Source organism: Apteryx mantelli, chromosome 23 (genome assembly GCF_036417845.1).
Source record: "Apteryx mantelli isolate bAptMan1 chromosome 23, bAptMan1.hap1, whole genome shotgun sequence".
NCBI classification, from domain to species: Eukaryota; Metazoa; Chordata; class Aves; order Apterygiformes; family Apterygidae; genus Apteryx; species Apteryx mantelli.
In genome coordinates this window covers 9,487,241-9,513,127 of record NC_090000.1, presented here as the reverse complement: position 1 = coordinate 9,513,127, position 25,887 = coordinate 9,487,241, and the positions used below count along the sequence as shown (strand labels likewise).

The window sequence follows — 25,887 nt, the reverse complement described above, 5'->3', positions numbered from 1 at the left end:
TTAGTCTGTCTGTTGTGTCCCCAGCCTCTCAGCTGCTCTTTTCTCCTCCTCGTCTATGCCAGAGAAGTAAACATAGACGGTCACCTCCTCATCTGATGCCAGGTGGTACCTGAGGACTTCCTGAACACTTGGCTTTTCTTCAGCCAGCTTCTCACCACTCACTCTCCTTCTCCTTCCCAACTGGAAGCAATGAGCCTGACTGAACCCTTGGCTGTGTTTCCGTTCTCTGCTGAACCTGCAAGACAATGCAATGAAGCTTTTAGCCCCACTTCCAGGCACACTCAGAGGCTCTGAACATGCACCACTAGAGCAGCCAGCACCTGCAGGACCTGTGCTGTCACCAGACCCCTGGGTCTGGCCTGGCCTCAGGCACCCCACGCAGGGATACTGCAACCATAGCTGGAGAACCAGGAGAGTCACTGCAGCATCCCCAAGGCTGTGTCACAGCCTAACCAGGATTCACTACGGTTTCCCACTGGCACTTACCTCTCAGTCTGAGATATCTTGTGGCATCATAAATGAGGGAAGGGAATTGCCACTTGCAGAGCAGGAAACCTGCACTGCACTCGATCTCACGGAAAGACTGGTGATGGGGGTTCAGCATGGCTGGTTCTTCCTGCAGGGCACGATTGACTGTCTGTCACTGCCGCCTCTGCCGCTTGACTTGAGCCATCCAGTCAGCACTCTTATGCTCTTAAGCTAATATTGTCAATAGTAAGCCTTAACTCCCATAAGCAAATACAGCCAACGGACACACAGGGGGAGCTGGGTCTCCATCAGTGCTCACAAGCTGGGCACCTGCTCCTGCAGTAGAAGGCAGTTCTGCAGGAGAATTGGGCTTTCAACCAACTGTTTACATCCACAGAGACAGGGATTCCCCCCAGCCGAAACGCCCTGGGCTGCACAACATGCCCAGAAGAAAGCTCAGCATGCCCAAATCCACACTTGGATATGCAGACTAGGCCAGATGCTGGAGGACTGTATGAGCCAGCTGAATGATATAAGGAAGACCTCCAGTGCTCGGAGGGGCATTAGCTTCCTCATCAGACTGTTCCAGGACTTCCCTATCGTTCCTGTGAGAAAGCTCATTTTAACCCAACTTCTCTGTGCTGCCACTGGAGACCATCTCCCATCTCCTGTGGGAATCAGGGCTAAGAAGCCAACATACTCACTCTGGAAAGAATAACATGACCAGAATGGGTCTGAAAATGAGCAGCTTTGCTGCCTGAGAGGACTGAATCCCTCATCTCTGGCACCTGCAAAGGCAAGAGACACATGTGAGATGATGCCAAGAAAATTATCTCACTGCTCACAAGAGCAGCAAACATTTCCACTGCTCAGAGAAGAAGCTGCCTCTCCGAAATGCTGAAACAAAGAACTCTGTTCCTCACAGCAGCCCCTCAGTTATACAGCCTAGCAGCTGGAGGGGAATACATGAGAAAGGGGAATAACCCTGTCAGGCTTTTTGCAAGGCTCTGAAGCCAGAGACTCAGCCCAGAGACCAGGTGCTTCCTAATGCAGCAGTTGATGGAGGCAAGCACAGGAGAAGGCATTTCACTGGCTGGGGTTCCTGGCTGCTGCATTTTTCCTGCTGCCTTGAGTTGATGCCTCCTGAGCTGAGAACAAAGGGCTCAGACATGGGGTTAACCCCACAGTCTCTCCTAACATTCAGATGGCTGCCTCTGCAGCATGGAGGAACAGAGAGACACAACCCTTCCTTTCCTTTTGCACAGCGCTAACAACTGTGAGGTCCAATCCTCTGGTGTGTGTTCAAGGGGTAGCTGAGGGTCCTGCTCTGGGACCCACTGGAACAAAAGCTGGAAAAATGGTCCCGGCCCAGAGAAAGGACTGAAAAAATGCCATGGACTTTGACAGAAGGAAGAGACAGAGCTGGGAACCAGCTACAGCCTGCTTGCATCTCTGGCTTAGCCCTCGAGGGGCTGAGCTCAGACTGCTTTCACATCTCACCTTTCCAGCTGCCCCTGAAAGCCCAGGCTGAAGGACAGGCCTGCACTTGAGACCTGGGGAGGGCATTGGGCTGGAAAGATTCTCTCTGTGACACAGTGTGGCCACCACTAGCAGCATGTGGGTGCACACCTCATGGCAAAACACACAATAGGTGTGATCTCTTCTTTGAATTTTTCCATGAGCACATGGGAACAGGATCCTGGGCTGGAGGGGACTTTGGTTGGACCCAGTAGAGAAAGTCCCAGGGTCTTCTATGTCACCAAGTCCTCTGAATGCTAGAGAAGAACAGTCCAGGAAGCTGGCATTACTCTAGGCCAGGACCATCCCCATGACCAGAGAGGTCATGGCAGGCCAACAGAAGTGCATTCACTTGTACTTTGCTAGGATTTCAAAAGCACAAGAAGCAGAACTGGAGAAATGGAAACTTACCCCAAGAAGAACTTCTACCAGCTGTTCAGTCCCATTTAGCCTCTGCAGAAAGTCTCTGTAAAATCTCGCTTGCACGTCTTTTCCTTGAATAACAAGCATGCCAATGTCCTTCAGAACAAGGGCAACATTCTTGCCACTCTCGAGGCAGCGAGAGTAAAGACGCATGGTCTCTTCCGTGCAAGCCTCCACTGTTTGCCAAGGAACGGAGATGTCTGAGGCTACGTGAGCATACTTCAGGGGCTCCTTACAATTCCTTACGACCTAGGAAGCAACACAAGAAGAATGAAGTCACTAACAGAGCGGTTCAGCAGGCTAAAAGAGAATGTCAGCAGCTTTGAGGTCTTCAAGCAAGAAACTGCTACTGGCCTGTCTTCTTTAACATTTGGTAAAGCTCCTGCGGGAAGCTGATGTCATCCCTCCCTAGGAGAAGTTCAAAGCACTCTGCAACTGATGTGCCGAGTGTACAGCAAGGTTTTCTTGCCTACAGAGATGGGAAGGTCCTAGCAATCTGGTATGAACCTCAGACACAGTGGTAGGACAAGGAGAGGAGAAGGCAGAGAGTTCCCATGATGGGGAAGTGGGTGCCAGGTCACGGTACTTGTGCCCACACTCAGTGCATTACACAAGCACTGCACTACACCCCTTCAGATCCTTCAGGCCATCCCCAGCGCCTTCAGACATGCACAGCAAACATGCCTGCTTTGGGTGCCAGAGGCCTGTCCCTGAAAGGAGCCAGATTCATGTTGCCCTAAGAGAGAAGATGGAATCCTTTGAAAGGAAAGACCCACTCCAAACACAGCTCTGAGCTCCTCCTGCTTTTCCACAGGCATCACCAATGTCCACTACATCTGCAGGGCTGGCAGTGCTGACCAGCAGTCACAGCAAAGCTGGCCTCTGATGGGTTTTCATGCATGCTGTGGTCCCCATCTCTCTCTCAAGGCTCTCTACATCTGGCTCACTTCTAAGTAGAAGGAGAATGCAAGAGGCAGTATGAATGCTGGTGTTTGCCTGTACAAGGTCTGGTGTGGCAATAAACATGGACCAAGGGTTTTAACTAGATCTGAGCGGAAGAGGCAGCCCCAGTACACTGGGCTTGTCGCCAGCTGTTAGGTCAGAGAGAGAGGGATTATAATTGTATTGTGCATTATGATCTCATGATAATAATAATAAAAAGAAATGGAGCTGTTCTCAGGACCTGGTGGAGGAATTCTAAATTTCTGACAGTCACATCTGAACAGCACTTGTGCACATCCCAAAGATGTCCCAAGGGGAAGCAAAAGTGCCAGGCTGTCTTCTTACCAGCAACATAGGCCTTATCATTGGGGAGGCCGTGAACCTCTGCAATATTCTTTGAAAGGTGGAACACAGGTTTGTGAACAGTCAGAAGGCCACGCTTCCCACCACCAACTTGTTCTGTTACAACACCGAAGGTCCCAAGCTGAATACTTCTGACTCCCTGAAAACAGGAAGGAAGAGAAGAATTATGAGACTCTTAGGTGGACAGGCTGATGATCTGTCAGTGCATGATGATGGTGCTCTGTGTCCTGCCCACTCCTGCTGTACCACAAAGCTTTGGAGAAGCCTTGGAGAAGCTTTTTGGAAGAACTTTCCAGGCCTGGGGGGCAGACCCACCTGGCTCAGCACCAGCTGCCTTACAGTGTAGTCAGACACACCTCCCCAGGTAGCAAGGGTCTCTGGAAAGTAAGTGAAAGACATGTCATGCTCTGGGTGGGCCAACTCACAACCATTCAGCCCATGCCTCACCCAGGAGATGACAAGTGCAAGCGTATTCAAACAGCATCCCCCTCCCCAAACATACCCCATCCCTGACAGGAGCTGCAGAGCTGAGGTGGGGACTGCCTTAATGTGGACCCAGGAGGGGTGTGGATCTCAAACAGAGGCATTAGGGCATGGAGATCCTGCCACAGAACTTCCACAATGTGTGCGTGAGCTCAAAGCCTGCTCCACCATTCTGGAGCTACAAGGTGATCCAGGGAGAAGGAGCAGGAGGCAGTGGCCAGTCTCCCAGACAGGAAGCCACTGGGAGCTGAGGAAAAGTCCAAGGATTCATTTCTAAGCCATGTGTTTCTGGCAGCCTCTCCAGAGCCCAGCAGGAGCTGCAGGGCCCCTCAGCCTTCTTCAGACAGCTCTCCTTTCCTGCCACATGCAGCTGTCACAGGGTGACCCCCTCCCTAGGGATTTTGGCAATGGATTTCCACTCAGCGAGAGGACGGTGCCATGCCCAGGGCAGTCTGGGCGCTCAGGGCATCCCCTGGGTTTCCCCTGCGGGGCCAGGCATCTCCCACTGCTGCCAACAGCCCCACCACATGTCTGCCAAGAGCCCGGGACTGTCACTGGGCTGCAATGGGTCTGTGCCCATCGCCAGGGCCAGCCAAGTGCCAGGTGCTCATCCCAGGGGAACCGTGTGCCAGTACCCACCCTGGACCAGCCATGTGCCACGTCCCTGCCGGGGCCAGGCCAGCGCTGGGCACCCTGGGCCCGGGCAGGGTGAGGAACCGCTCTGCCCCGGGTGGGCACAGGGCCAGCCCCTCCAAGGGCTGGGCACCCCAGCCCGAAGGGACTCGCTGTGGCTGCCACACGCTGGCTCCAGCGGCCCATCCCTGCCCAGGGCAGTGGGAGCAGTTGGCTGGGGCCAGGTTGGGCCGTGCTGGGGCAGTGTGACATGGTGCCGTGTGGGGCCGGGCCGGGACGTAGCTGCTGTGGTGGCAGCGCCAAAGGTCAGGGTGGAGATAAATACTGCGTCACGTCAGCGCTGCCGCACAGTCCTCCTGCAATAGGACCCCAAACCGCGTTGCTGTAAAAAGCCAAGCAGCACTGTAACTTGATCAACGTGCATGATCATGGGCCTTGATCTTGAAGAAGGAAATCTAATCAGAAAAAGCATAAAGCACAAACAAATGGTTCCTTCCCTGCCCAGTTAGCTTTTTCACAAAACCTGTAGTTACCCGCTGTTAACCCAGCTCAGTTCCCCACCAGTCCAGGTTGCTGCAGAGTGGATCAAATGCCAGTGCCAGCACGAAGGGGAGGACAGTACTGGAGGGGTAAAATCACTCAGAGGGAGAAGGGTTTTTTTTGTTTCTTTGTTGGTTTTTATGGCAGTATCAGGAGGGCAGCAGAGCCCAGGGCAGCCCTTGGCAGCAGCAGGGCTGCGGTTGCCAGGCAACGTGGGGGCGGGGCAGCAGGAGGAGGCCAGGTGACCTGCAGCCAATGGGGTGCGGTTGCCAGGCGACGCAGGGGCAGGAAGCAGGAGGCAGGTGACCTGCAGCCAGCAGGGTGTGGTTGCCATGGCCAGGCAACACGGGTGGGGCCCGGCCTGCCCTGCCCTGGGGGAGGGAGTCCCAGGCCCTGGAGGTGGCTGGAGCCTGGCAGGGGTGGCCATGGTGGGACAGCGTGTGGGGCTGGAAGCGCCAGGGAGCCGGGACCCGTGCACCCTGGCTGCGCTGCCCCAGCCCGCTGGGAGGGGGGCCATGCGCGCCCCAAGGTCTGGTGCTGCAGTGCGGCCATGCACCCTGCGGAGGCGGCAGGGGAATGTCAGGGTGGGAGCAGGACTACAGTTCCCAGCTGGCCCTCCGCTTTCCTTCTGACATCCCTGAGAGCATCCTAAACAGGGAGAAGATAAATGCCATCTTCAAGGCAGGAATTTCCAGTGAGCTCTTCCCTGGGTTCATCAGGGCACACCAATCGATCCAAACCCCTCTGACCCCAGGTTTTACCCTAACCTTCAGGGCTCACTGCCCCACAGCATGCTGCTTCACCGAATCACAGAATGGCTGAGGTTGGAAGGGACCTCTGGAGATCATCTAGTCCAACCCCCCAGCTCAAGCAGGTCCACCTAGAACAGCTTGCCCAGGTCCCTGTCCAGATGGCTTTACAATATCTCCAAGGAAGGAGAAACCACATCCTCTCTGGGCAACCTGTTCCAGTGCTGTTACTCTCACAGTCAAGAAGTATTTCCTCATGTTCAGAGGAAAATTGCTGCATTTCATTATGTTTCAGGCATAGGGTAAGAGTGAGGGTAAGGGGGTCGGGATTGAGGCTGCAGCACAGCAGTTTGGGTTTGTTCCCAAAACAACTTCCGTGCCTTTCATGTGCTCCCATGCCTGCCTCCAGCTTCTGGCTGGTCAGCTGAGGGGATGCAGAGGACCTCCTCATCAGCACCCAAGCACTGTCCCACACACCTGCCTCTGCCTCTGGCCTCCCTCACCCTCCCTGCCCTCCTGGGCTGACTCCGCCCTCCCCTTGAGCACCTCACAATGCCAGCCTGCTGCTCCTCACCAATCAGCTTGCTGCAGCACAAGTGACCTCACAACCTACAGCCCCGCCCTGACACCTCCACCTGCACCTCCCCCTCCCCTGCCTCCGCCCTCTACTCTCACCTCCATGCGCTTCCACTGCAAGACTAAACCCGACAGGCCCTGCCCTGCCTCTGCAGTGAAGGACCCAAACGCCTTGGAGCTAGGCTTCCAAGATGGTTCGACAGTTAGGGTCTTCAGGGGAGCAGCTTCGGCCTTAGGCTTCACGCATCAGTGGGGTGTTTGCGCTTGGCGGTTTGTAGTCTTAGGGAAATCTTTTGAGTGATGGAGAGAGCAAGGGTGGCATGGCTTCAATGAGAAAGGTGTGCACGGAAGGGCATGGAGCAAGGCTCCATTAGGTGAGACATGGATGCACATGGAGCAGGAAATGGGTCATAAAGTCAATGAGGCAGGATATGGCGATGGGCTGGGAACTGGACATCCAGGACAACCCATTCCTCGGGGGGTCTTTAGAAAGAGACTGTCCATCTCGGGAAGGCCCATCTCCCTGGGGCATCTCCCTAGCTGCCCTCCAGGGCAACAGCCTCATCCTTACAGCCACAGCCTGTGACCACTGCCTCCATGCCCCCATGGGCATCTTCCTCCTCAGCCTTGCCTCCATCTCCACCACTGTCCCTAAATCCATGTTCCCTGAGGGACACCAGGGCTGTTCCCCACTCAGGATGTGCTGCCCAGGGCTGCCTGGTTCTCTTTTTGATGGCAGCACAGTTTTCTCTTCTCACTGTCATGGCCTACAGCCACCACATGGCCACCTGCAGTATGGCACCCCGCTGGGCTCCAGGGCTTGGATCCTGGGGCAGTGGTTTCTCCACGCGATGCTGAGTCAGTAGCTGAAACATCAGCAGCAATAAGCTGCCCTCCTCTCCTCTCTAAAGTCCATCTTGTGTCATCAATGCCCAGGAGCACTGAGAAGGGCAAGAACTGCAGCTCCCGTGTGGCCTGGATGCCCAGCTCTGCAAAAGACCACCAGGGCACCCCAGTGCCAAAGCCCGGGCTTGAACCAGGGACCATTTAGATCTTCAGTCTAACGCTCTCCCAGCTGAGCTACTTCAGCCCTGCCCTGCCACCTCTTGTCCCCATCACAGCCGTGCAGGAGCAGAGGCTGAGGAGCAGGAGGTCCCTTGGGCCAAGCTGTGTCTTGCCTGGCCATTGCTGGGCTGTGGCTGGCCCTGGTGACCATCCCCAAACCTGCTCTGCTCTCCTTCTCCAGGCATGCTGCGATGGCACCTCCTGGTGGGACAGATGCCTCCACCAGTCCCCCTTCTGCCCGGCATACGACTAAAACATCTACAACTCCTCCCTTGTCATCAAAAATCCATCAGTCCCCCCATAACTGGCTTCAATACCTCCAGCCATTGGGAATGGCCAAGGATAGCCAACAGAGGCATCTCCAAAGAGCGGCTTCCACCAGGGTGAGGACATGGGAGACACATTAGGACCAGGGTGAGGATCTGGAGGACACGGGGGGACACTGGTGAGCAATGGGGGACAAAGGGGGGCTCAGGGGGCATGGGGGTGCCGGGGACATATGGGAACTCTGGGCATGGGTGGGGGCACACTGGGGACATGTAGGGACACCAGGGACCAGGATGAGGATGTAGGGGAAGCTTGGGACCAGTGGTGGTGACATGGAGGGAGACTGGGGAACAGTTTAGGACATGGGCGGACACTGGAGGGGATTTGGGGTCGGGGGGGTATTTGGGACATGCTTAGGACATGTGTGATGGGCTTGCGATGCTGCGGACATGTATAATGCTTGTAGCACATGTGACATCACATGCATGCAATAAAGAGCCGCCCCCTCCCCTGCCCAGACACACGGGCCCTCTGTGTGTGGGGGAGGGGAGTTGCGATTCAAGGGGAGAGTTGGACATCTGGGTCCCTCATACACGAGGGCAGTGGATCAGCTCTTGCAGTGGGTGCCCGGACAGCCGGGTCCCCTGTGCATGGGGCGAGGGGGGACAGCTATTGAGGCTGCACCCGGATGCCTGGGTCCCTTGGAGAATCAGGTTCCCCAGACACCCAAGACCCTTGGACGCTCGGGTCCCTCCTACACGAGGGGGAGGGGGCTCAGCTGTGGAGCAACACCAGGATGCCTGAGTCCCCTGGACGCCTGGGTCCTCTGTCCACGGTGAGAGGGAATGGCCTGGAGTGGATGCCCGGATGTCTGGGTCACTCATACCCGACAGGTAGAGGGTTCAGCTGGGGAGCGACACTGGGACGTCTGGGTCCCCCCAGACACCTGGGTCCCCTGTTCACAGGGGAGGGGTTTGCACAGGGAGGGGGGGGAATAAAGGCCGTTCCCTCCCTGCTCCAAGGGTAAGAGGTGACATTAGCCCCACCCCAACTTCCATTGGAAGCCCCGCCCCCTGCAGGCAGCCACGTGTCCCACCTTCCCAGCAAGTCCCACCCCTTTTTCTGGTTACGTGGTGCCCCCCACTTAATGTGGTGCCATTTTGTGTAACATCCCCACACACACACACATGCACACGCAGATGATCACAAGCTGCTCTGTGACTGGCTGGTGCCCCTGCTCCCTCCTTCCAGTGTCCCCGCAAGTACATCCAGACAGGAAGTCCTCCTCCTATTGGTGCCGCTATTTTGTTCCTGCCCCCATTTTATTCCCGGGGACTGCCATCTTGTCTAACACCACAACTCCTGTCTTTCCACACCGCTCTGTGATTGGTCACTTTTTTTTTTTCCCCTGGACTGTTTTTCCCATGTGCTCTCAGATACACTCTGCTTGTCTGCTCTGCTTTTTTGCCTCAGGAAGTCCTCAAGCATCAAAACATATACATCTATATACAATAGATAGAGTATATGCACACATAGAAATAGAGAGAGAGGAATGGAGAAATAGGTATAAATATCTACTGCATTTATTTAAATGAAAATACAGCATGATATGTAATGTGTCTATTTATGACACTATATGCATAATATATATTCAGATATTTACTTATGTATTCATACATTCAAATTTATAAAGGGATAGAGATTAAATATGTATATAAATATTCATAAATGGGAGTTGCTGGTTCCTGGGTTTGCTCGAAGCTCTTTAGATAAGCAAAGGAAATTTGGGAAAGTTGCTCTTTTGGCATTGCTAGATGTATTTTTAGGGGAATAACCGAAAGGGGCTGGTCCCATATTGGTCGAAAGCCCAATTTGGGAGTTTCCCTCCAAGGCAGAAAGCAAAAAGTTCAAATGAATTTGGAGATTCTCATTCACTAGGGAGAAAAACATTAAAAATTCTTCATTCTTCCTGCCTGCTGCATAATATTGAGGTAGAAGAGAGTTTTTGCAGCCTTTTTTTTACCCAATATGAAGAAAAATATGCATACATCTCCCCACCATGTGGGAGGTTGGGGGCTGGCCCGTTCGAGATTCGAATGTCTCCAAGAACAGAACCCCCCAAGTTGCAGTGTTTGACCCCTTCTTGGTGCAAACACCCATTCTCGGGGTTGAATTTGGATTTCTCATGCTCTGCTGTGCCCCAGAACTGGTGGTTGGGCACCTTCGGGGTGACTGAGGTGAGGTGTCCCACCAGGCATGGGGTCAGGGTGGGCGCTGCGAGGTGTCAGGGAACTGCAGGGTGCCATAAGGAGCTGCAGACCCCTTCAAGAAGCAACAAGGTCAGCCAGTAATACTGGTGGCCAAGCACTGGAGCAGGTTGCCCAGAGAGGTGGTAGTGGCTCCATCCTTGCACGTGTTCAAAAGCCGCCTGGGAAACATAGTCCTGGGCCACTTGCTCTGGGTGACCCTGCTGGAGCAGGAGGTTGGACGAGGTGATCTCCAGAGGTCCCGTCCCACCTCAACCATCCTGGGATTCTGGGGACTGGGGTGAGGACATGGGGACTCAGGGATCACGTGGGGACACTGGGGACCAGGGTGAGATGTGGAGACACATAGGAGACAGATGGGGGCCAGGCTGGGAATGTGGAGGACACATAGTGGTCACATGGGGATTGGGTCAGGACATGGAGGACACATTGTGTCCATGTGGGGACTGGGGGGAGGACAGGGGAACACAGGGGAGACATGGGAGACACATTAGGACCAGGGTGAGGACATGGGGATATGTGGGGACACAGGGGGACACTTGGGACAGGGAAGGAGACACTGGGGGCACTAGGGGTGTTTGGGGTCCCTTCCCCTGTTAAAATTAGCTGTTCTCTTTTGTTCATTTGCCGGCACCAGTAATGAGCAGCAAGAAACACATGTCTAAGTTTTAACAGTTTTATTGCTAGCAGTAAAGTGCCTCTTGGCTGGGAGCACAAGAAGGGACCCCCAAGAAGCTTTTTGTTACAACTTTTAAGCGATAGCAAGTTCTTACATATTCAATGCTTTAGTCTACATCATCGACCAGATCTACCCACGATTCTTAGTTCTACCAATCCCCTTGCTGTGTTACAGTAGGAGATAGTTTCGTGCCAGCCTTAAATGGTCCGTCTTAAAAGTAGTCATCAGCTGATTTTGCACCTCCTCTGGTGTTGCCTCTGAACAACTTCTTGTGCTGCTGGCTGGATTGAACTGGCTTCTTTGCAGTTCTTCAACTTTGTTGGAAAAACAGGGCTAAGGCAAGGTCAGAGAAGATGTTCTGCTTGCAAGCCACGTGACCTTGCCTGTTCTTTCTCTGCAAAACTAGAGTAGAGTGGAAATCTCCTTAACAAAACTTTACATCCACAAGTCCATGGGCCCTGATGGGATGCACCCACGAGTGCTGAGGGAGCTGGCGGACGTTATTGCTAAGCCACTCTCCGTCATCTTTGAAAGGTCATGGAGAACAGGAGAGGTGTCTGAGGACTGGAAGAAAGCCAATGTCACCGCAGTCTTCAAAAAGGGCAAGAAGGAGGACCCAGGAAGCTACAGGCCAGTCAGCCTCACCTCCATCCCTGGAAAGCTGATGCAGCAGCTCATCCTGGAGGCCATGTCCAAGCATGTGGAGGAAAAGAAGGTGATCAGGAGTAGTCAGCATGGCTTCACCAAGGGGAAATCATGCCTAACCAATCTGAAAGCCTTCTCTGATGGGATGACTGGCTGGGTAGATGAGGGGAGAGCAGTGAATGTTGTCTACCTAGACTTCAGCCAGGCTTTCGACACTGTCTCCCGTAACATCCTCATAGGGAAGCTCAGGAAGTGTGAGCTAGATGAGTGGAGAGTGAGGTGGATTGAGAAATGGCTGAAAGTCGGAGCTCAGAGGGTTGTGATCAGCGGCGCAGCGTCTAGTTGGAGGCCTGTAGCTAGCAATGTCCCCCAGGGGTCAGTACTGGGTCCAGTCTTGTTCAACTTAGTCATCAATGACCTGGATGAAGGAACAGAGAGCACCCTCAGCAAGTTTGCTGATGATACAAAACTGGGAGGAGTGGCCAATATACCAGAGAGTTGTGCTGCCATTCAGAGGGACCTGGACAGGCTGGAGAGCTGGGCAGAGCGGAACCACCTGAAGTTCAACAAAGGCAAGTGCAGAGTCCTGCACCTAGGGAGGAATAACCCCATGCACCAGGACAGGCTGGGGGTTGACCTGCTGGAAAGCAGCTCTGCAGAGAAAGACCTTTCAGAGGTCTGGAAGGACCTCTTCCAGAGGGCTGGTGGACAACAAGGTGACCATGAGGCAGCAGTGTGCCCTTGTGGCCAAGAAGGCCAATGGTATCCTGGGGTGCGTTAGGAAGAGCATTGCTGGCAGGTCAAGGGAGGTAATCCTCCTCCTCTCCTCAAGCCTGGTGAGGCCACACCTGGAGTAGTGTGTCCAGTGCTGGGCTCCTCAATACAAGAGAGATATGGAGCTACTGGAGCCAGTCCAGCAAAGGGCCATTAAGATGATTAAAGGACTGAAGCATCTCTCCTATGAGGAAAGGCTGAGAGAGCTGGGCCTGATCAGCCTGGAGGAGAGAAGGCTGAAGGGGGATCTTATCAATGTGTATAAGTATCTGAAGGGAGGCTATAAAGAGGGTGCTTTAAATAAGATATCCTTACTGTGAGGGTAGCAGAGCACTGGTACAGGTTGCCCAGAGAGGTTTTGGAGTCTCCTTCCTCAGAGATATTCAAAAGCCGTCTGGACAGGGTCCTGGGCTATATGCTCTAGGTGACCCTGCTTGAGCAGGGGGGTTGGACTAGATGATCTCCAGAGGTCCCTTCCAACCTCAACCATTCTGTGATTCTTTGAAGCAGCCGGCGGAGTAGTGAGCCCTGGAGCTTAGGGTAAAATCTGGGTGATGAGCGAGTAAAGCGTTAACAGGACTGAAGAAGTTTGCCAGCTGATATGTGCAGGGCCGTGGGATAGACACTGCACAAACTTCAGGGAGGGAGGAAGTGATACTGTCACCGAAATCGGGAGAAAAACTCCTTAACACCAATGCAGCATTAAGAAGCAGGCATTCTCTTTATTACAGCACCGGGTACACGGGGGATGGCTCCACCCAACGTGCACACCGTGTGTCGCATCACCTAAAGTTTATATTGCTCTATCCTATGCATATGCATTAAATTTCCAGGAATGATTATACATATTCATTCTATTTCCTAGAACTAATTACTACATTTACATAATCATTATGCATGCAGTCTGAGTCTCTGGGGGTCTTCTGTGGGGGTCTCTGGTGGTCTCTGGTGGTCTCTGGTGGTGTCAGAAGAGGTGTCACTCAGCGTCTTGCCATGAACTTTGCTCTACTTTTCCATACATGGTCTCAACTTGGCCTGCTTCCTTGTTGGAGAAAAGCTCTCTTGTTCTTAACCTTGGCTCCAACTGGCTTCTGCTGGTTTATCTGTACTTTCTCAGGATGTATCAGTCCCAGCTGCACCGGTGTCCTTGGGTATGTTTGTCTGAGGCTCCTGTTGAGACTCCTCCTTGTCCGAGCTGGTAACAGTTCCCCCATTCCCCCCCGCTTTGAGACTCTTTCTTGTCTGGACCTTTTGGTAACAGTTCCCCTCTTTGAGACTTCCAAAGTATGATTTCTTTGGGAGTCTCACATAAATTTTTATAATTTTGATAATACTTTTGATTTTTAGGGATACATAGTTGGGTACAACACAATGTAACTAAAGGTGAACATTGGATCATAATACAGCATAATATGCATATCGCAACTACAGCTATGATTATTACAAACACTTCTTTTAACCAAGTTAAGTTTGGTAGCCATGAAGTTAACCAATTCCACCATGAGGAGGAGGACTCCTTTTGTTTTTCCCACTCTTCCATCACGCTTTCAGTTGAGTTTATCCCTTTCTGCTGGATCTCAAATCCATCATTTATGTATGTACAGCATTCTTGTCCTATGAGAGCACATGTTCCTCCCTGGCTGGCTAACAGATAATCTAGGGCCATACAATTTTGTCGCTGATTGACTAAACAGTCTGTTAACGTCATGGCTACCCCAATTAAAATACTAATAATGTGTTGATTAGTTCCCATGTTTGACTAATCAGTTAACTCTTAACATTCTAATTCTAAAAGCATGCCAAAACTACAAATAATTCAGCAACACTCTCAAGTCTCGGGTTTCAAAATATTTTCTGGATTCTTATTTGAAGAGGATTTTTATCTGATGGAATGACCTTCCACTGAGGTTCTTTCAGCAATGATGCTGGCTTAACTCGAGTGTAATGAACCCAAGGTTCGATCCCTTCTATCTTGAGTGCAGTGTAAGTAGTTAAGAGTACCTGGAAAGGTCCTTTCCACCTCTCTTGTAAAGATTCAGAGCTCCATGTTTTTACATATATGAAATCTCCGGGTTGATACTGATGGGCAGGAGTGTCCAACGCAAGTGGTCCTGTCAAAACAATATGCCATAGGAGAGCCACAAGGACTTTCCCTAAAGAAATCAGACATAACTTTAAATCTGCTTTTGCCTTTACATGCATCTCTCCTGGAATCAACAGCACTTAGTATGGTTTTCCATATAATACCTCATAAGGACTAATCTTACTTTTTGATCTTGGCTGTATTCTAATTCTTAAAAGAGCCAGCGGAAGGGCCTGCGGCCATCTTAAAGAAGTTTCCTGACATATCTTACTGATTTGCTGCTTTAAAGTTTCATTCATTCTTTCTACCCTCCCACTCGATTGTGGTCTCCACAGGGTATGCAAATCCCACTTGATACCCAGAATCTTGCTTAGCTGTTGGACTATATCTGCCACGAAATGTGGGGCCCGATCAGAGAACATTCCTATCAGTACCCTGAATTGTGGTATTATTTCTTTGAGCAATATTTTAGTCACTTCCCTAGCTTTATTGGTGCGACAGGGAAAAGCTTCCAGCCATCCCGAGAAGGTGTCAACTAATACCAGAAGGTATCTATAACCATCTTGTCGTGGTAATTCAGAGAAATCTATTTGCCAATAATCTCCCAGGGAATTTCCTTGCTTAGTGGTCCCCGGAGGCGGTCTTTTCCTGTTCATAGGATTAATTTTTAAACAAACAGGGCACTTTGCCGTTACAGATTTCACTATTCCAGTCATTCCCACACATATAATTGAATTTTGAAGACTAGAAAACATAGCTTTACTACCCCAGTGTGTTTCTTCGTGTCTTTTTTTTACAGTCTCAGTCATTATCTGCTGTGGAACGATGACTTGTTTCGTAGGAGTTATTAACCAGCCCTCTCCATCTGGGGTTGCTTTTAACAGTGATGCTAATTGTTGATCTGCCTCACTGTAATTAGGTTTCAGAATTGGGAGCTTCACCTGTTTTACTGGTACCAATGCAAGGATGCCTTGTCCAGCCGCCTCTTTGGCAGTTTTATCAGCTAATTGATTACCCACATTTACTGTGGTTTGTCCAAACTGATGTGCCTTGCAATGCATTATTGCCACTTCCTTAGGTTTCTGAATATTCTGTAGAAGTTGGATAATTTCTTCCTTATATTTAATAGGTGATCCTTGAGCCGTCAGCAATCCTCTTTCCTTCCAGATGGCCCCATGTGCATGGACTACCCCAAATGCATATTTTGAGTCAGTCCATATATTTACCTTTTTCCCTTCAGCTATTTTCAGGGCTTGCTTCAATGCTATCAATTCCGCCTTCTGGGCTGACATGTTAATGGGTAGGGCCCCAGCCTCTATTACCTGTGTCGTGGTGACCACTGCATATCCGGCCATCCGTTTCCCATCTCGCACAAAGCTGCTACCATCTGTATTAAAAGAACAGTTGCAGCTACAGCACGCAAACACCCTAGCCATCCTTTACTCACATTCTCCAGTTGTTTAGAGAAATATCCTACAGCTCTTCTCCATGTTCCCAATTTCTGAGTCAGCACACCCAAGGTGAGATGTGGTCATTCATGTACAAATAGCACAAAGGGTTTAGACAAATCAGGCAGTCTCAGTGCAGGTGCTGACATCAGGGCCTTCTTTAGATCCCTGAAAGCCACTTGGCATTTGGGGGTCCATAGTATGTAATTCTCGTTTGACCCTTTCAGAATTTCATAAAGGGGTTTTGCTAATAGCCCGTAGTTGGGAATCCACAGTCGGCACCATCCGGCCATACCTAAGAACACCCTCAGCTCTCGTGCAGTTCTTGGTTCTGGAGTTCGGCAGATCGCTTCTTTTCTGTCGGTTCCCAGTCTTCGTTGTCCCTGTGAAATCTCAAGACCTAGATAAATCACAGTCTCTTTCCCTACTTGAGCCTTACTTTTTGTCACACGATATCCTCTTTGTCCTAGGAAATTCAGCAGGCTTATGGTCATCTGTAGGCACTCTCCCCTAGTCTCCGCAGCCAACAAAATGTCATCCACACACTGCAGTATTGTTCCTTCCAGATTTTCCTTTTTCCATGATTCCAGTTCCTTGGCCACTTGATTGCCAAATATTGTTGGACTATTTTTGAACCCCTGAGGTAACACCATCCAAGTAAGTTGTGTTTTACGTCCGGTGGTGGGGCTTTCCCACTGAAAGGCGAATATCGCCTGACTGTCTTTGTCTAGAGGTATGCAGAAAAAGGCATCCTTGAGATCAAGCACAGTAAACCATTTATGGCTCTCCTTTAGGGATGTTAGCAAAGTATATGGGCTAGCCACCACTGGGTGAATATCTTGAACAATCTGATTCACAGATCTTAAATCCTGAACCAACCTATATTCCTTGCCATTCTGTTTTTTTATGGGTTTATATTCTGCCATAACTCAAAAATTTAGTTATTAATTCTTCCAACCCTTTTCTAGCCTCCCACTTAACAGGGTACTGTTTTTGTCTTACCGGTTTAGCTCCAGATTTTAGAACAACCTTCACTGGTTTCGCCAATTTAGACCGACCTGGAATTCCGCTAGCCCATACAACTGGTATTACTGCATCGTCTACTTCCGCAGGAATCTCCTCCTCCAGTTTCTGCGTGCTCCGTAACATAAAAATTCTCGCTTCCACAGCTTTTGCTTCAGGTATTAGTAGTTGCACCTCTCCATTTTTAAAGATTATCTGTGTGTTTAACTTATCCAATAAATCCCTACCCGTCAAGGGCATCGGACATTCAGGCATATATAAAAATTGATGAGTCACCCATTTTTCCCCAATTTAAATTTTAAAGGCTGCAAAAAGAGCCAATTTTCTTGTTTCCCTGTAGCACCAACAACGCTTACAGTTTCATGGCTAAAGTTTCCTTTACAAGTATTAAGTACAGAGTAAGTGGCTCCTGTGTCACCTAAAAATTCTACTTCATCATTTCCCAGCCTCAGTGTAACCAGGGGTTTGGCTGGGGATGATTGCCCCGGTCCCCTTCAGGATTCATCATTTAATGTCATGAGTTTGATGGCTTGCAGGGCTGGGTCTAACTTCCCAGCCTGAGGACATTCCCTCTGCCAGTTCCCCCTTTCTCTGCAGGTTGCACCCTGATCTTCCGCAAGTCGAGGGTGCACAAAAGGAGGTAACTTTCCCCTTCCCCTACTTCTTCTCATGCCTTGGTAACCCCCCCCACCTTGTGCCATCCCTTTCTTTAGAGGCCCTTTCAGGAGCCCTGGTTAAAGTAGCAACCACTCTCCCTTCTCTTAGGTATTCCCTTCAAAAATGTCGCGTTTCTCTCTCCTTTTCCCTATTATTAAAAGCTATCCAGGCCACTTCTAACATTTTTCCCAGATCTCTCGAATCTGCCCCTTCTAATTTTTGAAGTTTCCTTTTTATGTCTGGGGCCAATTGTCCCATAAAAATTGAAGCTAGCTGCTGGGCTTCCTCTGTTTTTTTTTTTCAGGATCCAGGTTGGTATATGTTCTGGCAGTAGCCTTTAATCGTTCCATAAAAGCAGATGGGGATTCAGTTGGTTCTTGTTTGACCTCATCTATTTTAGACCAATTAACTGCTTTTGGCATACCGTGTTTTACACCATACAATATCCATTTCCGATATCTTGTTAGAAGTCCCCGGGTCCTGGCAGGTTAGGATCCCACCCCAGGTCTGTAGCAGGAAAATTCTGATCTAGCGTTCCCTGCAAATCCCCACCAGCATGTGCTCCTTCCGCCTGTTTCCGAGCAACATTTAATACCATCTTCTTTTCACTACTGTCCAGCAGGGTGTTTAATATTACCTGCAAATCATTCCAATCTGGATCCTGAGTCCTAATTATAGTTTCAAACACTTCTGCCACTTTCTCCGGATCCTCTCTATAGTTCCCTGCTATTTCCTTCCAGGACCTTAAATCCATTCTAGAGAAAGGCACTTTAACTGTTACAGGTCTGGTACTTCCAACCGCCTGCCGAAGGGGAGCCTGTAAAACCTCCCCCACTTCCCCTTGTCGTCCTCTTGTTCTCCCTGCAGTCGGGCTAAATCCTTCTGCCTCTTCAGCCTCCCCAACAACATCTTTCTCTTCCTCCTCCCGTTTACACTTTAAACACCTCTTTCCGATACTACAAGCAGAACAACACCTTTTCAACTTTTGACCCTTTCTCTCCTTCTCTAGTGCTAGTATCATTGGATCCTTTGGAATCATTCCACAATCTTTCTGCCATTCGGGGTGGTTTCTTAATGGGAAAAACAAATCTACATACATTATTTCATCCCAATTCCCCTTGCTTCAGCAAAACAACATTAATTGTAATATGGTATTGTAGTTCACAGTTCCATTTGTAGGTCATTTTTCCTGATCTTCTAAAGTATACATGATTACAATGATTACAGTATTCAATTAATTGTTCTCTTGGTAAGTGTACCTCCCAGCGGACCTGCCGCCTCTTTCCAATGCTTTAAAATACATCCCAGGGGTGAATTCTTCAAAATCCCCCCCTCTTTCGACGTTTGGTTACCCATAATCACAAAATCCACAAAACAAAGTCCAATAACGTTCCAAATGTCAAATTGCCACACAAATCGAGCAATTCAGGACTCTAACCTGACCTGGTGGGACTCTAACCCACAATTGTGCACAAATACCAATCCGGGTGTTCCACAGACTTTCGTCTAGCAGAACTATAACCTTACCTTCCCCTTGAGGTACCTCTACAGCCCAACCCTGCGGGACTTTTGCCACGTCTGACAGGCAGGCAACCCAACCTTTTAAAGAAAAGAATGCCTTTACCTTTCCCAGGGGTCTTGTTCAGAGCTCTTCGGTCCAGGGATCAGAGGTTCTCCCCGAGAATCCCTCGGTGCCGGCTGGAGGTCCTGCGATCTCATGGATCCGTTGAGGATCAGAAGCAGAGTCCCACCTGGGTCGCCAAAACTGTCACCGAAATCGGGAGAAAAAATCCTTAACACCAATGTAGCATTAAGAAGCAGGCATTCTCTTTATTACGGCGCCGGGAACACGGGGGGATAGCTCCACCCGATGTGCACACCGTGTGTCGCATCATCTAAAGTTTATATTGCTCTATCCTATGCATATGCATTAAATTTCCAGGAATGATTATACATATTCATTCTATTTCCTAGAACTAATTACTACATTTACATAATCATTACGCATGCGGTCTGAGTCTCTGGTGGTCTCTGGTGGTCTCTGGTGGCGTCAGAAGAGGTGTCACTCAGCGTCGGGCCACGAACTTTGCTCTACTTTTCCATACACGGTCCCAACTTGGCCTGCTTCCTTGTTGGAGAAAAGCTGTCTTGGTCCTAACCTTGGTTCCCACTGGCTTCTGCTGGTTTATCTGTACTTTCTCAGGATGTATCAATCCCAGCTGCACTGGTGTCCTTGGGTATGTTTGTCTGAGGCTCCTGTTGAGACTCCTTCCCCAAGCTGGTAACAGTTCCCCCTTTCCCCCCCATTTGAGACTCTTTCTTGTCTGGGCCTTTTGGTAACACCTGGGGCAGGGGATGCTATTCTTACACACCTGCCAGTTTTCTCAGCTCCTTTGCCCCTCAGACCTGCCTCCAGGGGATCCCCCACTACCAGCTCCCTGACAAGGCTGAGGTCTGCTCGCCTGAACTCCAGGCCCTGGACTCTGCTACTCTCCTTCCTCACTCCCCTCAGGGTCTTGAACTCCACTATTTCATGGTCTCTACAGCCAAGGTGGCCACAGACTATCATGGCCACATCCCTTCTGGTTGTGAGCTTCCATTTCTAGTCTTTGGGATCCACCTTATTCCTGTCAAACCCCCAAAAGCCCAATCCTCAATGCAGCAAACATGCACACGAGAGTTGAGGGTCCCCTCCCATCTTGCAGCCAGGACTGGCACCAGGACAGCGAGGCTCTGCCTTAACCCCTTCTCGGCCTCAGGAGGCCTAAACCAGCTCTTCCCACCTCCCTGCAGAGTCCCCTTGTCACTAGGACATGTGCTGGCCATGAAAGGGCTGACTCCACTGCTCTGGCTGGGACCTACAAAGAGCGGGAGGTCCCTGAGGCACCCTGACCGCAGCTGCAGACAAAGAGCTATGGCATGACCTTGCGAGAGAGCTGCCCTGGGAACAGGCAATGCTCTCAACCCCTAACTCCTCAGTGGTCATTTGGGGGCCCCTCCAATGTTCACAAGCTGCAAATGGCAGAGTTCACACCACACCAAGGAAAGATCCACAGCAGTTTGGAGGTTTAGTTTAATTCACAAGAACAAAGCTCTGGGTGTAGCCTCCAGCTACAGCCTGCGTGCATCTCTGGCTTAGCCCTCGAGGGGCTGAGCTCAGACTGCTTTCATATCTCACCTTTCCAGCTGCCCCTGAAAGCCCAGGCTGAAGGATGCGGCTGCACTAGAGACCTGGGGAAGGGCACTGGGCTGGAAGGATTCTCTCTGTGACACAGTGTGGCCACCACTAGCAGCATGTGGGTGCACACCTCATTGCAAAACACACAATAGGTGGGATCTCTTCTTTGAATTTTTCCATGAGCACATGGGAACAGGATCCTGGGCTGGAGGGGACTTTGGTTGGACCCAGTAGAGAAAGTCCCAGGGTCTTCTATGTCACCAAGTCCTCTGAACGCTAGAGAAGAACAGTCCAGGAAGCTGGCATTACTCTAGGCCAGGACCATCCCCATGACCAGAGAGGTCATGGCAGGCCAACAGAAGTGCATTCACTTGCACTTTGCTAGGATTTCAAAAGCACGAGAAGCAGAACTGGAGAAATGGAAATCTTACCCCAAGAAGAGCTTCTACCAGCTGTTCAGTCCCATTTAGCCTCTGCAGAAAGTCTCTGTAAAATCTCGCTTGCACGTCTTTTCCTTGAATAACAAGCATGCCAATGTCCTTCAGAACAAGGGCTACATTCTTGCCACTCTCGAGGCAGCGAGAGTAAAGACGCATGGTCTCTTCCGTGCAAGCCTCCACTGTTTGCCAAGGAACGGAGATGTCTGAGGCTACGTGAGCATACTTCAGGGGCTCCTTACAATTCCTTACGACCTAGGAAGCAACACAAGAAGAATGAAGTCACTAACAGAGCGGTTCAGCAGGCTAAAAGAGAATGTCAGCAGCTTTGAGGTCTTCAAGCAAGAAACTGCTACTGGCCTGTCTTCTTTAACATTTGGTAAAGCTCCTGCGGGAAGCTGATGTCATCCCTCCCTAGGAGAAGTTCAAAGCACTCTGCAACTGATGTGCCGAGTGTACAGCAAGGTTTTCTTGCCTACAGAGATGGGAAGGTCCTAGCAATCTGGTATGAACCTCAGACACAGTGGTAGGACAAGGAGAGGAGAAGGCAGAGAGTTCCCATGATGGGGAAGTGGGTGCCAGGTCACGGTACTTGTGCCCACACTCAGTGCATTACACAAGCACTGCACTACACCCCTTCAGATCCTTCAGGCCATCCCCAGCGCCTTCAGACATGCACAGCAAACATGCCTGCTTTGGGTGCCAGAGGCCTGTCCCTGAAAGGAGCCAGATTCATGTTGCCCTAAGAGAGAAGATGGAATCCTTTGAAAGGAAAGACCCACTCCAAACACAGCTCTGAGCTCCTCCTGCTTTTCCACAGGCATCACCAATGTCCACTACATCTGCAGGGCTGGCAGTGCTGACCAGCAGTCACAGCAAAGCTGGCCTCTGATGGGTTTTCATGCATGCTGTGGTCCCCATCTCTCTCTCAAGGCTCTCTACATCTGGCTCACTTCTAAGTAGAAGGAGAATGCAAGAGGCAGTATGAATGCTGGTGTTTGCCTGTACAAGGTCTGGTGTGGCAATAAACATGGACCAAGGGTTTTAACTAGATCTGAGCGGAAGAGGCAGCCCCAGTACACTGGGCTTGTCGCCAGCTGTTAGGTCAGAGAGAGAGGGATTATAATTGTATTGTGCATTATGATCTCATGATAATAATAACAGAAAAAAGAAATGGAGCTGTTCTCAGGACCTGGTGGAGGAATTCTAAATGTCTAACAGTCACACCTGAACAGCACTTGTGCACATCCCAAAGATGTCCCAAGGGGAAGCAAAAGTGCCAGGCTGTCTTCTTACCAGCAACATAGGCCTTATCATTGGGGAGGCCGTGAACCTCTGCAATATTCTTTGAAAGGTGGAACACAGGTTTGTGAACAGTCAGAAGGCCACGCTTCCCACCACCAACTTGTTCAGTTACAACACCGAAGGTCCCAAGCTGAATAATTCGGAGTCCCTGAAAACAGGAAGGAAGAGAAGAATTATGAGACTGTTAGGTGGACTGGCTGATGATCTGTCAGTGCATGGTGATGGTGCTCTGTGCCCTGCCCACTCCTGCTCTACTGCAAAGCTTTGGAGAAGCCTTGGAGAAGCTCTTTGGAAGAACTTTTCAGGCCTCAGCACCAGCTGCCTTACAGCATAGTCAGACACACCTCCCCAGATAACAAGGGTCTCTGGAAAGTAAGTGAAAGACATGTCATGCTCTGGGTGGGCCAACTCACAACCATTCAGCCCATGCCTAACGCAGGAGATGACAAGTGCAAGCGTATTCAAACAGCATCCCCCTCCCCAAACATACCCCATCCCTGACAGGAGCTGCAGAGCTGAGGTGGGGACTGCCTTAATGTGGACCCAGGAGGGTCTGGATCTGAAACAGAGGCATTACGGCATGGAGATTGTGAGGGATCTTGGGAAACTGCGTAGACAAAGATATTTGCATGAGAAGCGGTAGAGTAGGTGTAGCGGAAGATCACGCGGTGTGACGCGCAGACTAGGGGTGGGGGCGAAATGCAACTGTATATAAGCTTGAGCGCAGCTCACAATAAATGCCATTTTAGCATCTCTCACATTGAGGTCTGTGCTTTGTGGCCCTGCAGCGGGAAGCTGCAGTGCACCCCCCGGTGGCACCATGAGACCGAGCTAGAGCGCGGCGACAGGAGATCCTGCCACGGGACATCCACAATGTGTTCCTTGAGCTCAAAGCCTGCTCTGCCACTCTGGAGGTACAAGGAGATGCAGTGGGAAGGAGCAGGAGTCAGGAGACAGGAAGCCACTGGGAGGTGCGGAAAAGTCCAAGGATTCATTTCTAACCCATGTGTTTTTGGCAGCTTCTCCAGAGCCCAGCAGGAGCTGCAGGACCCCTCAGCCTTCTTCAGACAGCTCTCCTTTCCTGCCACATGCAGCTGTCACAGGGTGACCCCCTCCCTAGGGATTTTGGCAATGGATTTCCACTCAGCGAGAGGACGGTGCCATGCCCAGGGCAGTCTGGGCGCTCAGGGCATCCCCTGGGTTTCCCCTGCGGGGCCAGGCATCTCCCACTGCTGCCAACAGCCCCACCACATGTCTGCCAAGAGCCCGGGACTGTCACTAGGCTGCAATGGGTCTGTGCCCATCGCCAGGGCCAGCCGTGTGCCAGGTGCTCACCCCAGGGGAAACGTGTGCTGGTCCCCACCCTGGACCAGCCGTGTGCCAGGTCCCTGCTGGGGCCAGGCCGGCGCTGGGCACCCCGGGCCCAGGCAGGGTGAGGAACCGCTCTGCCCTGGGCAGGCGCAGGGCCAGCCCCTCCAAGGGCTGGGCACCCTGGGCCGGAGGGACTCGCTGTGGCTGCCACACGCTGGCTCCAGCGGCCCATCCCTGCCCAGGGCAGTGGGAGCAGTTGGCTGGGGCCAGGTTGGGCCGTGCTGGGGCAGTGTGACATGGTGCCGTGTGGGGCCGGGCCGGGACGTAGCTGCTGTGGTGGCAGCGCCAAAGGTCAGGGTGGAGATAAATACTGCGTCACGTCAGCGCTGCCGCACAGTCCTCCTGCAATAGGACCCCAAACCGCGTTGCTGTAAAAAGCCAAGCAGCACTGTAACTTGATCAACGTGCATGATCATGGGCCTTGATCTTGAAGAAGGAAATCTAATCAGAAAAAGCATAAAGCACAAACAAATGGTTCCTTCCCTGCCCAGTTAGCTTTTTCACAAAACCTGTAGTTACCCGCTGTTAACCCAGCTCAGTTCCCCACCAGTCCAGGTTGCTGCAGAGTGGATCAAATGCCAGTGCCAGCACGAAGGGGAGGACAGTACTGGAGGGGTAAAATCACTCAGAGGGAGAAGGGGTTTTTTTGTTTCTTTGTTGGTTTTTATGGCAGTATCAGGAGGGCAGCAGAGCCCAGGGCAGCCCTTGGCAGCAGCAGGGCTGCGGTTGCCAGGCAACGTGGGGGCGGGGCAGCAGGAGGAGGCCAGGTGACCTGCAGCCAATGGGGTGCGGTTGCCAGGCGACGCAGGGGCAGGAAGCAGGAGGCAGGTGACCTGCAGCCAGCAGGGTGTGGTTGCCATGGCCAGGCAACACGGGTGGGGCCCGGCCTGCCCTGCCCTGGGGGAGGGAGTCCCAGGCCCTGGAGGTGGCTGGAGCCTGGCAGGGGTGGCCATGGTGGGACAGCGTGTGGGGCTGGAAGCGCCAGGGAGCCGGGACCCGTGCACCCTGGCTGCGCTGCCCCAGCCCGCTGGGAGGGGGGCCATGCGCGCCCCAAGGTCTGGTGCTGCAGTGCGGCCATGCACCCTGCGGAGGCGGCAGGGGAATGTCAGGGTGGGAGCAGGACTACAGTTCCCAGCTGGCCCTCCGCTTTCCTTCTGACATCCCTGAGAGCATCCTAAACAGGGAGAAGATAAATGCCATCTTCAAGGCAGGAATTTCCAGTGAGCTCTTCCCTGGGTTCATCAGGGCACACCAATCGATCCAAACCCCTCTGACCCCAGGTTTTACCCTAACCTTCAGGGCTCACTGCCCCACAGCATGCTGCTTCACCGAATCACAGAATGGCTGAGGTTGGAAGGGACCTCTGGAGATCATCTAGTCCAACCCCCCAGCTCAAGCAGGTCCACCTAGAACAGCTTGCCCAGGTCCCTGTCCAGATGGCTTTACAATATCTCCAAGGAAGGAGAAACCACATCCTCTCTGGGCAACCTGTTCCAGTGCTGTTACTCTCACAGTCAAGAAGTATTTCCTCATGTTCAGAGGAAAATTGCTGCATTTCATTATGTTTCAGGCATAGGGTAAGAGTGAGGGTAAGGGGGTCGGGATTGAGGCTGCAGCACAGCAGTTTGGGTTTGTTCCCAAAACAACTTCCGTGCCTTTCATGTGCTCCCATGCCTGCCTCCAGCTTCTGGCTGGTCAGCTGAGGGGATGCAGAGGACCTCCTCATCAGCACCCAAGCACTGTCCCACACACCTGCCTCTGCCTCTGGCCTCCCTCACCCTCCCTGCCCTCCTGGGCTGACTCCGCCCTCCCCTTGAGCACCTCACAATGCCAGCCTGCTGCTCCTCACCAATCAGCTTGCTGCAGCACAAGTGACCTCACAACCTACAGCCCCGCCCTGACACCTCCACCTGCACCTCCCCCTCCCCTGCCTCCGCCCTCTACTCTCACCTCCATGCGCTTCCACTGCAAGACTAAACCCGACAGGCCCTGC

General features: G+C 51.6%; 1 protein-coding gene across 1 annotated transcript; it reads right to left on the bottom strand.

Moving 5' to 3' along the window:
- On the bottom strand, positions 1-25,850 carry LOC136993988 (uncharacterized). Its single transcript, XM_067310030.1, is given in 15 exon segments — positions 1-235; positions 1,969-2,021; positions 2,398-2,585; positions 3,697-3,853; positions 4,030-4,091; positions 8,078-8,202; positions 15,798-16,838; positions 16,840-17,225; positions 17,228-17,438; positions 19,228-19,368; positions 19,976-20,143; positions 20,782-20,867; positions 21,213-21,400; positions 22,515-22,671; positions 25,845-25,850. Coding segments are annotated over 15 exon segments (3,204 nt in total).
- Between the last annotated feature and the right edge of the window lie 37 nt (positions 25,851-25,887).